General features: G+C 55.7%; 4 protein-coding genes; 1 reads left to right on the plus strand and 3 right to left on the minus strand.

Annotated features, from left to right (window-relative positions):
• Positions 1-9,908: 9,908 nt before the first annotated feature.
• On the minus strand, positions 9,909-10,355 carry CHC_T00002259001 (hypothetical protein). Its single transcript, XM_005713213.1, has one exon. The coding sequence runs from the start codon at positions 10,353-10,355 to the stop codon at positions 9,909-9,911; it is 447 nt and encodes a 148-aa protein (XP_005713270.1).
• Positions 10,356-10,950: 595 nt separating this feature from the next.
• On the minus strand, positions 10,951-12,602 carry CHC_T00002260001 (hypothetical protein). XM_005713214.1 is given in 4 exon segments: positions 10,951-11,359; positions 11,360-11,460; positions 11,594-12,515; positions 12,594-12,602. The coding sequence occupies 3 exon segments, from the start codon at positions 12,600-12,602 to the stop codon at positions 11,360-11,362; spliced, it is 1,032 nt and encodes a 343-aa protein (XP_005713271.1). The 3' UTR covers positions 10,951-11,359.
• A 201-nt stretch (positions 12,603-12,803) lies between these two features.
• CHC_T00002261001 (hypothetical protein) lies at positions 12,804-13,086 on the plus strand. XM_005713215.1 is given in 2 exon segments: positions 12,804-13,037; positions 13,038-13,086. 1 exon segment carries the CDS (start codon positions 12,804-12,806, stop codon positions 13,035-13,037), a length of 234 nt encoding a protein of 77 aa, XP_005713272.1. The 3' UTR covers positions 13,038-13,086.
• A 711-nt stretch (positions 13,087-13,797) lies between these two features.
• Positions 13,798-15,128, minus strand: CHC_T00008298001 (probable pyruvate dehydrogenase kinase). XM_005713216.1 is given in 2 exon segments: positions 13,798-13,940; positions 13,941-15,128. The coding sequence occupies 1 exon segment, from the start codon at positions 15,126-15,128 to the stop codon at positions 13,941-13,943; it is 1,188 nt and encodes a 395-aa protein (XP_005713273.1). The 3' UTR covers positions 13,798-13,940.
• Positions 15,129-15,168: the final 40 nt, after the last annotated feature.

Raw genomic sequence — 15,168 nt, forward strand, 5'->3', positions numbered from 1 at the left:
TATCGGAATGTGATACATTTGGCCGCTTTGCTCGGAATTTAGCAAAAGAATGGATGAAGTTAGTTGGAAGTTCTTCACATTCGTTTGGATCTGAAAGGAATGGAACTGGGACTTCTATAAAACCGAAGTTTGCAAGAAATGCAGCGGAGAGATTCAATATCGGCAGTGCAAAGGAACTACGTCTAAATGATGACATGGGACATGAAGTTGTGACAGCCCAAAGAGCTTACTGTGTCCTTTGTACGTGGAACCTCACTAAAAAGGGTTCATGGAAAAGCCAAAGCAGGAAAAATGAGTCTCACATGACTCAATGGTGTAGAACATGTTTAGAACCTATTTGCGAGAAGTTTTGGTCTAGTTGGAAACATTGAAGCGCAGAAAGCCAACTGATGAAGAAATGCAGTCGTTTGAAGCAGGGTTTAGTAGAAGTACTAGAGAAAGAGTGACATAAACGTAATTTTGAACTGTATGTGGGCGGAGGGAGAGCAGCGGGGAAGGCTGTGCGCGAAGGTCGGGGAGGCATTCAGTGAGATGCCCGGAGCGGTGAACGTTGACGGACGGAGGGGCGCTGCACGTTGTGGCGGCGATTCGAAGAAACTGTTACATGCCTGCTGTCACGTTGTGGCGGCGATTAGAAGAAACTATTGCATGCCTGCTGTCGGTGAGACCGGGTTTTCCCCTGTCGTAAGGGAAGAATTTTTATCGCATGCGATATACTACACTAATCACTGTATTTAATTTGGATTTCTATATACTCTGGATTTGAAAATAAACTGGTCCAGATTAATTGCGGTTTTGTATCTCGGCGCTCTTCTTATCATATCGCTTGGCGCCGGCGCGGGGCATTTCTCCAAAAATACAAAAAACGATGTGCGGATCTGCCATTAACCACAGTCTCGTCAGCGTATCGCAAAGAGTTCAGGCACGAGATTCTGACATTTCACATCCCCGTCCACCATTGCTCTAGCTATTATCAGCCCAAAATGCCGACCACTGGACCCATTGAAAGAGCGCTGGCCGCTGCAATACAGCAGAGGTCTGCAACTCGAGTCCCAAGTCTCCAGCGCGCACCGCTCTCTGAACCAGAGCTGCAACCTTCGACAACCCCAGATTTCCCTTCAATTGTGGTCAACAGCCGCAAACCGCATTCTGTTTCTACGATAGCACAGCGCCGCTCGGTACTTAAGTGGATGGTGGACGAGGTGGACAAACATGGAGAGAAGAAGCTCGCCCCTAAGGCCATTTGCAAATTTTCCCATCTATTTACGGGCTCTTACAAAGCCAATGATGCTAAAGCCGTCCACTGGTGGAAGAATAGAGAGAATTTAATGGAACTGTCAGAGTCGGGAAGGCGCCTTGGGAATTTATCAGCCGTTACACACTACGGTCTCAAAAGGGTAAACTTTAAAGCAATGTCTGGGAGAGGACGCAAAAAAGCCGCGTGGGTCGTACCTTTATACTCTGCACTCCGGGCAGAATTTGATCGATTGCAAGCGCTGAATGTTAAACTAAGCCCTTCTTTCCTGGCTTATGCGGCAAAATATTTGATACACAATGCAGACAGTGACTCCTTGTTTGCATCTTCAAATTTAATTGACGGTAAACCCGTTGTCGACAAGATAACGATTCGTTGGGTGCAGACATTTATGGATGTGCAAGGACTTGTGATTCGTCGTCACGCGGGCAGTCTTGCCGTTAGCCCCGAAAAGCAACTTTTTATTGAAAAAACAGTTGCCTTCTACCTGGGGACCTTGAGGAGAGGTTTCGAGTCCGGCGATCTAAATGAAGGTCTAGTAGAGAATGCCGACGAGACGCACTTTGTATTTAACATGGACAATGGCAGGACAGTTGGCTTTCGTGGCGATGAGAAAGTTAAATATTCGGATGTCGTCTCTGGCGACGAGGGTATTACCATGATGGTTCACATCTCAGGTGGGGTGCAGGCAAGAATCGAGCCACCTATGCTGGTGTTTCAAAATCCAGACTCCTCGTACCCTATTAGAGGTGTTGAAGACAACGTACCTAGCGTCTGCTATCGGTCTGGAAGGAAGGGTGGATGGACAACAGAGTGTTTCAGGCGTGGCTGTCCGAACCGAGGGCGATTAAGAAGGATAATTTCGGCAGAAAGCGAATTTTATATGTGGACAACTGTTCCGGTCATAATGAGACGAACGCAGTTTTAAAGCTCTTGCTCGAAATCAATACGGAGTTACGCTAGTTGCCTGCAAATGCGACTGACTTTGTGCAGCCTGCCGATTCGTTTGTTATCTCTAAAATTAAGGATGCATGGAGAAAGCGGTGGGACGAATATAAGGTTGGTTTGATGTCAAGGGGCGAGTGGATGGGGAGCAAAGAGGGTGCGAGCGGAAAGCTCAAAAACCGCGGGAAGCGGTTTTTCTTGAAGTTGGCACCACATGCGGTTCGGGACGTCAATGCGCAGAGAGACAAGAATGGATTGTCGTACGCGCGTATGGCAATGATACGAACTGGAATGGCGATGAATGTCAACGGCGTCTGGGACGAGAAACAGCTGTTTTTCGAACCTACAGGCCATTATCGCAAAGCACCGCAATCACTTCAATGGTCAGCCAATCGAGTAGAGACAATAAACTACATTGGGCTGTAATACTATCTCGCCTAATATTGAACTGAAAAATTAATCTGTGTAGCATAAACACCCCCAGCGGAGAGGGGTGTATGCACAGCTCGACGTAGACCCCGTCCGACGGGAAGACGGGGGTGAAGCGGGACACGAGCTAATGGCACCGAGCAGCGGGCCCCGGTAGCGTGGTAGAGCGGGAACGGGGAGGACGCCGGTACGCGCGAGCGATTGGACGCCTCGACGCCCCAACGCAGTACTGGGTAACGATTCAGTACCGACGGGTGGAGGCGGAGCCGGCTCGTGGGCGTACCGCGCGCGTCCTCAACCCACGCTCGGTGCCGCTCTAAGGTAGTTAGCGAACGCTACCTTAGAATAAGCGGGAAGTCGGCCCTTGACGGTCGGTGGGTGAAAAGTCCGTGCTTGTCCTCCTCCACCGCCGCCGGTCCGCTCCATATTTAATGTACATAATAACCTATCATAATAGTACAGTACCGATGTACTGTAGCGACGTACTGTAGCGGTCGGTCGACACTGTAATACTGTTTGCCATCGGGGCTGACAGTACACGTGTGTGCGCTCTTCGGTTCCGCGCGTACACGTGTACACGTGCGCCCCCTGTACTTGGGGGTACACGTGGTGGTACTGTAGAGCATGGAGCCCTACAGTAACTGATCCTATTCTGAGTTGATCTAATGTAAAATAAAGCCCCAGGGGGGGTTATACCACAATCTGGTCCTGCCTATTTATGAACAACCCCCTAAATAATATAGGTTCAAAAATACCCTGGACCAGATTATTTACGGTGAAGCCTTAAAAATATCAGGTTTGTTAATAATCTGGTCCAAATTAAATACAGTGATCAGGTGTACATGTGTTTACCTTAATACGTACCTTGTCGTATACCTTACATCTGTTTGTACAACACACAAACACGCACACACACACACTTACACCATGGCGACGAAGAAGACGTCGTCCCCCCGCTCTCCACGGTCTCCGCACCCGCTCCTTGCCGCCGCGGTCGCGCCATGCCCGGACGCGTATGGCGGTAGCAACCTGAGCATGTCTCTCAAAACTTCGGGAGAGAAAACGCTTTCGCTTTCGACTTTGCGCGCGACCCCGACTTCAGCCGCGCGTGCGACGCCCCCCTTCCCTTCTCGCCCTGCTCCACCCGTCCAAGCCTCCCCTGCTTACGACCCCTCGCCCGCTCAACCCTGGGTCACCGTCGCCACCGCCCCACCCCAACGCCCGCCTCGTTTCTCCTCTCCTGCCGTCCCGCCCCACGCGGCGCGCGGCGCGCCGTTTTCCCCTCTCGTTCAGCTTCATGCATCTTCCACCCCCGTGTTTGTTGCGCCATGCCCTCTCAATCTGCCACGTGTCTCGGCACGCGCCGGATCTACCATCCTAACCCTTGCCGCAGCCCGCGCGGCCCTGGCGGCCCCTGCCTCAGTCTCGAGTGCTACACTCGCTGAGGCGCACTCGCTTGTCCGCACGGTGGGTAACGCCATTCGACTTGATCCCCGCACAGGCAAACCGGTTGCTTCGCCCCCCGCAATCACCGCGTACGGTATCGTGCCTGACGCCCAGCTCGCTGCCTTCCCTTCCTTCGCTGCTGCCCAGTCCGCCCTGCTCCGTGGCGCCCACCTCGCTGGCACTGCTCTTCCTCCCCACGTCATCGTCCCTGGAGTCGGGCGCTGGACTTACATCTACCTGCTCGCTTCTCACACCCTGCTCTCCATTCGCATCCTTCCCACTTCCCCCTCGTCTATGAGGATCTCGACGTCCAAACTGCGCCTCTCCCTCCAACCGCTTCTGCCCTTGACACTTCCGCTGCTGCAGGTGTTGTCTGCCGCCTACGTCGCGAGGCGATCCCCCTCCTCGACAGCAGCACTCCCACCTCCGTGTCCCTACCCGTCCGTTAGGCTATGGCCCTCACGCTCCAAGTTCAAGCTCGCGCGATCGCCCCTCGCCCGAGGCCCCGCCCGGCGTCCCGCTCTACTCCACCAGGCCCTTCTAGTCGCGCAACGCACCCCGCCCCCCCCGCCCCACTACTCCTTTGCCCCCCGCCATCCACCAATGGCCCTGTTGCTGCTCTTGCCGCCGTTGCGCCTGCCATGGCCTCCACCCTCACGTCACCTACCGCTCTACCCATCGCGTTTTCCCATCCGCCTGCCGCTGGGCCTCACGCTCCGCCCATTGCGATCCCTGTTCCTAAAGTCCCCTCTCTCGCTGACACTGTCCCTACCGTCGTCGTTAATCGGTCGCCACCGCCTTCCACGCTTCCCCCCGGTCCCACCTCTCAACTACCGCCTCCCCTTCCGTCCCCTCCCATCTCGCCTGACCAGCATACGCTCCCCCCATCCCCTTCCGATGCCTTTCCTCCCTTGCCCGTCCGCCTGCCACTACGGAACCATGCCACGTCCTCGGTTTCCGAAGCGAGGGCGGGGGATGCCGATGCCGCAACTCCTCCCCTTGCTTCTGCAAACCCCTCCTTTGTTCCACCCCCTTCCGACTAAAGCCGCGCTCCAGTTGCTACCCCTGCCACCCCTGAAGCGAGTCCTCCACGCACGCCCGCTGAAGCTTCCTCATCACCCTCACATCTCCTCCGAAAGCGCCCACTGTCCTTCTCCGCCGAGCTTCCCCCACCTCATCGGCCTCGCGGCAGCAATGAATCGCAACAACCAGGCCTTCGTCCCCCACCCACCAGCTCACAATGAGTCGCCCAAGCCCATCCTCGTCTGCGATTCTGTCCTCCTCGGCTCCGCCCCGCTACGCCCCCCGGGTCGCGCCTCCGGGCCCCTCCCCGCCCCTTCCCTCAGTCCATGACATCCTCCTCAGCCCATTTTAGTCGTCCCAAATCTACTCAGCTGTACCCGCCCCGTACCTCCACAGCTTAAAATTACTTCTCATCAAGCTGGTTCGTGCAGCTGCCGCCACCACCGACCCTTCCGCGACCCACCGCGCCTTCCTCTGCCTCCACCTCCTACCAACCGCCGTCCTTCGACGGACGTTCCGCGGCGAGCCTGGCTGGCGCACAAGAAAGGGGCAGCACCATGCCCTGCGCGACCGCATCCGTAGAGCAAATTCTGGCCTTCAATGGCCTTCGTTATGGCAAGAAGCCCTGGACGCGCTACAGTACGACCTTGACTGGCACGAACGACACGGTAGGCGGTGCCAGCGCGCCGACTCGTCCCAACGTCGAGTCACCCGCGCGATGCGCTTTGCAGCCGATTCACATTACGGACGAGCGATGAGAGCCCTAACGGACAAGCCGCTCGCCAATCTCCAGGACCCCGCTACACACCAGAAACTGACCTTCCTTCACCCCTCTCCAGCGGCACCCGTCCAACCGCTCCTCTCTACCGAGCTGCCGCCGGCACCTGACATAACAGAAGGGCAAGTCCTCCGTGCCACTCGGTCTATGAATCCCTCTTCTGCCGCTGGGCCGGACCGACTGTCTCCACGCCTCCTACAGTTGCTGGCCCATACGTCTGTGAGCCCCGAATCCGGGATCACGGGACTGTCGGCACTCACTGGTCTTGTCCAGCGTCTCGCACGCGGAGACGTGCCCGACGGCACGGCCTCCTTACTGGCGGCTTCCACCCTCATCCCTCTTCAACCTCGCCCCGACAAAATCCGCCCCATAGCGGTCGGGACAGCTCTGCGTCGGCTTGTGACAAAAACGCTGCTACATGCGGCCATTGAAGACACACGGGATCTCCTTGCACCAGAGCAGCTCGCGAATGGCGTCTAGTCCGGCATGGACGCCATTGTCCATGACTCTAGCATGCTGATGGCCAGACACGGCCGGGACCCCAATTTCATTCTTGTCTCTGTCGACGCTCGTAATGCATTTAATACTTTCTCACGGCAAGCAATGATCAACAAATTATCGCTGCAGACTCCGAGCTTGGCCCACTTTCTCAATATGATATACGGCCGTACTGTACCGGATCTCGTTCTGCCGTCCCCCCCTCGAGTCCTTTTGAAGAGTCGTCAAGGCACACAGCAGGGAGACCCTGCTGGAATGCTTTTGTTTTCGCTCGCTGTGCAGCCTCTCGTGATGCGAATCAGCCGAGAGTGCCATCTTTCGCTGAACCGGTGGTACGCTGACGACGGCACTCTCGCAGGAACAATACCGGAGGTGACCAAAGCGCTGAAAATCTTGAAAACGTCCGGCCCTGACATGGAATTTACCATGAACGTCTCGAAATGTCGTGCATATTGGCCTGGCCCTCCATGATCCCCGCTCTTCTACAAAATATGACCCAATTGTTCCCATTGGATGTCACACAAGACGGTGGGATTGCTCTCCTCGGTGCTCCCCTTGGAACCGAATCATACATTAAGAAATTCTTACGCCAAAAAATCTCGTCGGTGTCAGACTCACTCAAGCTCCTAGATGATGTGCCTGATGCACGCGTACGGTTTCACCTACACCGCGTGACAGGGTCAGTTTGCAAGGTGGAGCATGTGTTTCGCTTGACACCTCCCGCTGTGTCCCTCCCACTTGCTGTATGCTTTGACGAATTACAGCAGGCTACGTACTCGCGGTTTAATGGCATACCGCTCTCCCCCTCCTTGTTGATGCAAATAGGACTCCCCTTTCGTATGGGGGCCATGGGTTTACACCTCTCACTCCATTTGTGCACGCATCGTATGCAGCAAGCCTCCTCGAATCTGGCTCTGTTCGTATCCAAGGTCCTGCGCATCCTTCCGTCCCGCAATACCGCAGTATGTCCCGCCGCTACCTTGTGGGCATCCTCGCGTGTACCCACCCCGAATCGCATACCAGGGGTGTGGTGAGCACGCATTCATCACTTGGACCGTTTGAGCCTGACGCCCTGCTGGACCGACCTGAACGCGTACGTCACACACTATTTAAGGCTCTTCATGAGGCGTTCGCTCGCATTTACTGGGAAAAGTCCGCATGGGACCGGCTACCCTCCCCCTCTGACCACACCGCCGCCTCTGTGCGCCGTCGAGCGCGGTACAACTCTCTCTCCGCTCCCGGAGCCGCTGCATTCCTTTGCGCCCACCCTGCCCTGATGTCCCACGTTTCTAACGAGGCGTAGTCCGTAATGCTACGTCGTCATTTAGATACAACGGTCTACAGCGACTCCATCACGCCCCTTTTGTGCTCCCACTGTCGTCATCGCATGAACACCCGCGGGGACCATGCTGCTATATGTCAGTACGGCTTCGGTGTTGTGCATCGCCACAACACCGTGCGCAACGCTCTTGCGCGACATGCGTTTCGCGCCGCCGGACTGCGTTGTGATCTCGAAGTGCCCTTCCTGATCCCCAGCACTGCTCACCGTCCAGCCGACATCCTCGTCCAACCTTCCCCGCCTCCTGCCGGCGCTCTTCCAGACCGGCCCACCGCCTACGACGTCACTGTACGCAGCCCATATCGCGCAGGAGCCCTCGTCCCGGCCGCTCGACGCGTGGCCGGGGCTGCTGAAGTGGCGGATGCGGACAAACTTCGCACGCACGCGCTCACCTTCTCCGCTCTGCCCTACATTTGCAATCCCACGCTGTGCTCCCCCCGTTGGACTGGCACTTCGTTCCCTTAGCGTTCGACACTCTGGGCGCCCCCAGCGCCCGCACTTCAGCTGTACTCGAGTCCCTCGCTCATCAAATAGCCATCCGCACAGGGACAACGCTTGGTACCGCCAAGTCCCGACTGTCTCAGCGCCTCAGGGCCATTACCATTCATCGTGATTGGCAATCATGCAATCACGCAATCACGCGATCACGACATTAATTTAACGTCGTTCTGCAAGTTGGAGCACAAGATTAATTTTTAGTCGATTGTTTATTTCTTTAATGAGCATGATCATTTTTTAGGAAACGTAATATAAACAACCAACCACAAGGGAGCAGGCACCATTTATTGACGTGATTGCGTGATTGTGTGATTGCCAATCACGATGAATGGAATGGCCCTCAGTTACGCCATTTGGTCAAGCGTTGCCTCCGCCACGCTCGCCCGCATGCCTTATCATGGGCCGGCCTTATCGTGCCCTACCCAAGTGTGAAGCCTGTCCTATGATATAGCATCGGCCATCCCTACCTATTGAAATAAATTTACACACTTTGTACAACAGCACCGAGACCTCTCCGGCAAACGCCTCCATCACGGTATCCGGCATCATATACCGAGCAGCCCCCTTTCCCACCCAGCGCGCTGCCTCGTCTACGGCTGCCTCAAACTCGTCGTTCGGGGCTTCGTACGCGCGCTGCTGCGTCATCAGCCGTGAGCGCAGCTCGTCCAGGTAGGCCGCCGCCTCGCCGGCAAGGGACTATGCTGATAGCGTTTGGGAGCGTAGCACAGGGAGCGGGTGGCAGTGGCAGATACGCGAATGTGGGGAAGGAGCGCATGTGGAGGACGGATATTCTACAGAGAGGGGAGAGGAAGGGGATAGTGCGTAGGATCGTGTACAGCTGAGTGTAGGTAGAGGGTGTAGTAGGGGCGAGGAAGAGAGGACGCGAGCCTTGAGAGACGAGGGTGCCTTGGAAACCAGGTATGAAGATGAGGGAATGAAAAGATAGGAGACGGGGAAGACGTGGCGGAGGGGGTCGGACATGGTTGGAATGAAGCGTAGTTTGAGGAGCTTGCGAAAGGCTTGCTTTGTCAGTGCCGGGCGGGGGGGTTGGGCGGTGGAGGTGAGCAGGAGGGTTGCCAAGATGGCGAGTACAAGCGCCAGGTTGGGATGCGGTGGGATCATGTTTTCGAAGCGTCCATATCGGAGCAATGGCCGGCTTCTTTCCCGAGGATGAAGCGGGTGGATAGAATCATGCGGATGGATGCGGGGCGGGTGGATGGGGATTGAAGAGGTTTGGAGGGAGCTGCGGGGCGCGGAGCTGCGGGGCGCGGGTGTGAGGGGTCTGTTAAAGAATATAGGTTCGTGGGCGGGAGCGGACACATTTGAGACAGGACGAGACTGTCTCTCATGGTGCGGTTGGGCATCAAGTCACTGTACACTGTGTACGGTGACAATGCAGAGGCCAAGGAGACCTTGAGTTAATTTAGGAGGAAAGTGGCACGTTATCATCTGAGGGTCAAGAAAATTGTGCAAAGTATGAAAAAATGCTGCATACGATGTAGACTAAAGTTACAAAATTTGTTGCCATTGTGACGTTATGGACCGATTCAGTTATCGGGCCAACCCTTGTTTATTGAGACAGCCCTATCGCAGGAAATACTGCCCTACGACAGAATCTGTTTTTATCATTACAAACGTCTCGGCGGTGCGGTTCCAACCGGCTTGGTTTCATATCTTAAGTCAGTCTGAAACTGGAGTTATGCTAAAGAAACCCGAAAGGCCCCAAAAAAATTTGTCACGAAAGCCGCGCACAGGGCTAGAGGGTGCATACGCAATCGCACCCCGAACTTCCTTTCGCTCTCCACGGCCACCGCAGCCACTGCCAGTTGCATGTCCAAGCCCGACCCCGCCCGAGCGCGTCTGCGCGGTCGTCTTTCGGATGAATTTGTTCGCGTTATCGCGCAATCGCTGTCCAACTTGCCCGCAATGCGCCCCGACGTCCCCCGCATGATCGCGGTCGATGCCGAGTACCGTCTGCGCGAGCTGATCCAGCTCGCTAAGAGCTTCATGGTCCACTCCAAGCGCACTGGCCTCACCGTAGAAGATGTCGCCAGTGCGTTGCGGAAGCGCAGCGCCGAGCCCGTCTTTGCGCTAGGTGTCGGGGGGCCAAGAACGAAAGTTGCGGACGTTGAGGGCGTGTACATGAGGACGGATAAACTTATCAGGTTGGATGATTTGATCACAGGGGAATTGCCGGGAGGAGGGGGAGGGGTCACCTTGAAGGCGGGCTGGGTTGCCTTGGACGGAGAGCAAGTGGTGGGGGTGAATGGGAGATCAGGTGGAAGGGCGAAGAGGCTCTCGGAAGGGTACGTCCACTATCACTTGTTTTCTTCGCGGTATTTTCCTGTCGGATAACCGCCGAACTGACATGGTCATGAAATGTAATATGCGACAATTCGGCAGAATCCAAGCAGAGTTTGATGCTTTTGTGAAGACAGTTGAAGATGTCATTGCTGATGCAGAAATGGAGTCTGCGAGCGTTGACGCGGTTTTGCGGGACATTGCGACAATGAAAACGATTCACCCTGTTCTTGCGCAACTAGTGGCCCTAATTCGCAGCATGGTTCACGAAAACGCACGACCATCTGGGCGCACTGAAATACTGTATCATGCGACACGGCTGACCTATGCCATGCTATCAAGAAACCACTTCGGAATTGAGGCTTATTATGGCCAAATCCTAGCGCCGCTTCTAACGTGCCTGCTCGGACGTCGGTTGGGGCGAGGGGATCATTGGTCTCTTCGCGATAACGCCGCGTTCGTGCTGGAAGAGGCCTTTAGATTGCATCCTGATCCAGTCTGTAGCGGGCGGACGGCAAAGACGCTCGTCGCTGTTTTAACTGAGAAGCATTCTCCGTTGGAAAGTATTTACGGAAGCATTCGGGGCTTGGCTTCATTGGGACGAGATGTTTTCCAGCTGCAGTTTCTTCCGCATTTACCGGCCTTGCTGATTGCTTTAGAGAGGGCTGCCGGCGCAAATGACGAATTAGAGGGAGATGACAAGGCCGTCGTGGACGAAAAGATATCTCTCGTCTGCCAAGCGATCGAGGAAACGGCGGACTTTGCAGATCGAGAAGAGATGAAAGGAGAGCATCTGATGGACATGACTCTGTGATACTTTCACTATGTACACTTACCATTGTGCAGGTTAAGCTTTCCTTGCCGTGGTCTCCACGGAATCCACTAGTTCTGTTGGCCCCGCGCAAAACGAGACCCGTTTGTGGACATCCTCATCGTCCACGCCCATATCTTTTGTACATAGCATGGCGCGAGAGAAAAATAGGTTTAGACGTTTGGTCAGGTACGTCTGAACTGGGGTGCAAAAAAGGCATGAAGCGTGTGTAGCGACACAGCCTTGCCGTGGTGTTATGTGGACACTTACCCAAAATGCGGTTGCCGGCACCGTCAGTTGCCTTCCCACCCATCTGCTCCACGATAAGTGCGAGCGGTGCAGCTTCGCACAAGAGGTGCATATTATGACCGATGAAGAGACAAGCAGCAGCCATGGCGCCCTGGAAGTTGGCAATCATGCAGCCATTATCATATACCTTTCCCGAGCGGGCGGAACAAAACGCGAGGGCGTGTTTTCCCAATGCCGGGTCCGTTCGAGACTGGTGGTAATCCGTGTAGAGGTCAAAGGAGGGCTTGTCAAAAGCGATAGGATGATTCGGCTGGAGAAAGTATTGGGTGGCGACCGGCTGAAGATAAAACTTGTATACACCGGCATGCATGGTGTAATACAGGGTGGTAGCTGATGAGTACAAGACAAAACCCGCGGCAACCTGATGGTCGACTTGCTGCTGCAGATCCTTGAGCCTTCCTGGAAGACTGGTGGAGGACTTTCGCTTGTACACGCTGAATATGGTGCCGCAGGTGACATTATCTGTGGCGGTTTGGTCGATGTCAAGCGAGGAGAGCATGAGAACGTACCCGCCTTGCACGGCGGATTCGGGAAATGTGAGCGGGGCCTCGCGGTCCTTTTCTAAGATGATGCACGCATATCCGTCATGACACAAGCTGTTATACAACTTCTGCGTAGCGACATGCGGGCGCGGTCCAGATGGGTGAGGCGAATAGTCGGCGTCGGGGGTAGGGCGGGCGCTGTGATGTCTCGCGGCGACGTATTTGGAGACAGAGTGAGTGACGGTGGCAATGTCGTCTAGCAGACGGACGAGCTCACCTGTGCGGTCAGTCGGGTCGCGACGGAAGGAGGCGCGGACGTGCGAGGGGAAAACGGTGGCGGACATGTCGGACGGGGCAGGGAAGAGGACCTGGGTGGGCGGGTGGCTCATTGAGGTCGGGGTCTGTGGGGCCGCAGGCGGCGGCTTGAGCGGGTTGCCCAGCGCCAGCTCGGAAAGGCTGGCGCTCAGTGCGGTGACGACGTGGGACATGGTGCGAGGCGGAAAGTTGGGGAGGTTGTGGGGAAGGTGGAGAATGGGGGAGGATGGGGGAAGGATGGGGGAAGGATGGGGGAAGGATGAGTTTGGTTGTGTTCCTTGATCTGAACGTTTGTTGAAAGGTCGGGAATTCGAGGAGAGGTGTTGGTGGATGGATAGGTGATTGGAGGCTGCGGATGATCGACGTGGCTAGCGATGCAGTGGGACGCCACTTGGCATGGTGGGGTTGGGTGTGGCGCGTGGGGAATTACAGAGACGGCAGCGCGGGTGGGGGGGGGGGATCGAGATGTCAGAGTCGCGATCAGGAGAATAGGTCCTGCGCGGTCATCCGCTCCGAGACGTCTGGCCCTGGCCCCGTCTCATTTTTGCCCCTGGTGTTGGGTCCATGACTCAGCTCGCCTGGTATGCCGTGTTGTAGCGCATTTTTAATCGTTTAAATATCATTGGTGCGCCACTGCCAACAGTGGACGAAGCATGATGGAATCGCTACGGGAAATACCTGTCACTGTAAGTCCAGTTATGCTTGTGACCACGTCTTTCCAAAACTTGCACGGACGTTTATAGTTTCGCCTAAAATTTCCGCAAACGTTTTAATGCGAGGGTGCACGTCTCCAGAATGTTTCTGAGTTTCGCAGAAAAAGTTGCTCAAACTTTCGGCAGCACTTTGGGAACCTTTGAAACTTCAGAAACATTCATCAACCTTTTCAAAGATGCCGGATCGCATTACAGCTCCGATCGAGGGTGGATGGAAATATTCCTTCATTGAGGCCTTGCTTGCAGGATCCAACAAGGTCCACCACCGGGACCAATGGGAGTGCCGTTTGAGGCGAATATCAGAAAAATCAATTGTCAACCAGGATTTTACGGAGCCATGAGCCCTGGTAGTTGGGACCAAAGTTGTATGGCTCTGGGTCACAGGCTCTGGTACCCAGGGCCATTATTGGGACGTATTCTCCTGAATGCGACTCTGTCAGCAGCGGACAGAGCTACTGTAAGGCCCGGTGGCATGCAGCGAGTGAGAGAGAGAGATGTGCTTGCGTCACACGCTACTGTACTCACAATCAATACGGGTTCTCCCTGGTTGTAAATAAAGTTTTTTATCATACGCGATATGCACCCCCAATCAATCGCTACTGCACGCCCAAGACGTTCGCGTCGTTACGGTGACGCTACTGTACACCAATCCTGATGTCATGTCGAGGCGTACTGTACTTGGCAGCATACCGTATCATACAGTACTACCGCACTTCATTACCACATCCGTGCTTTCTTTAAATGCCTAATAGCAGCCACCCTCCTTCGCTAGTCTATACAAACATCTATACAAGATCGTCATGCCGTCAAGCACTCCTTTTTGTCTCCCAGCTTGGACAAGTGCAAGTAAGCATCCGTGCCGTACCCTTCCATACTACTGAGCCCCAGCTCCCCTCCCCAGTATCTCGCGTACAGCCTCGACAACGGCAGCCCGTACCCAAATCCAGCAATCGGGTCTGGTCGATTTGTCCTGTCACACCTGTCCTCGAGCGAGAACAGTTGCTTAGCGGGCAGCTTAGCCGTGGTGAACAGATACGTCCACACTCCTTTCATCTCGGAGCGCCGGAAACCTCCACCCTCGTCCGAGATCTTGATCGTGACGTCCTCCTTTCCGTCGGCCACGATGACGCGCACGGGCGGCAGCTCGGCCGCGTCGCGATGCGTCTCGACCGTGGCGCGGAGCGAGTTCTTGAGCAGTTCAAAGAGGCACAGATACAGATGCGCGTCGATGTACGGAAATTCCAAACTCGTGTTGCCGCGCAGCTCGACCGTCGCAGACTCCCCATAGTGCTGGTACGACAGCGAGCGAGTGGCCTGGATGGCCTGCTCGATGAGGTCGGCCGGGCGACAGGCGTTGTTGATGACGCCCGCCATGCCTGGCTGCCCGCCCCCCAGCGCCAGATGGTGGGACATGAGGACGCGGATGCCGATGCGGGACATGTAGAAGCGGTCGAGGAAGGACCGAATCTCCAAATCCGTGGTGCCTTTGCCGCAGAACTCCTTGAGTTCGATGACACCCTTGGCGATCAACTTGACGACGTCGTCATGTCTTGTCCTTATCCTGCCAAGAATTTCGGAAAATTTTTCCTCGTCGGCGGCGTCCTGCGGGGGACTGCTTTCGACGATGTCACAAAAGCTGTTTTGGTACATTTCGCGGACCTCTCGGACGCTGGGCATGTCGGCGAGGCCGTAGGGTAGTTCGCCGAGTTCGCGGGCGCGATGGGCAAGGCGGACGGGGAGCTCACCGTGGAGCCATTGTGCGCTCTGCAGACGGGTGCGAGCGGGGGTGGCCAGGGCGCGCTTGCCGAACTTATACAGCTCACTAATGGTGAGCGGGGTGCCGCGGCGTGCGGCGTGGCGGACAATTTCCTCGTGTAGCGCTGCGGGGCAGCGGCGCAGCGACTTGCGCTTGTCAGAGCGGAAAGTGGGTCGGGTGAGGGGGGCGCGGGCGCTGGCGCGCGCAAGGGAACGGGGAATGACGGACATAGTGTGGTGATGAGGGGGAAGGGGGGGGGTGAAGAGAGGG

Source organism: Chondrus crispus, genomic scaffold, assembly GCF_000350225.1.
Source record: "Chondrus crispus Stackhouse genomic scaffold, scaffold_132, whole genome shotgun sequence".
Lineage (NCBI taxonomy): Eukaryota > Rhodophyta > Florideophyceae > Gigartinales > Gigartinaceae > Chondrus > Chondrus crispus.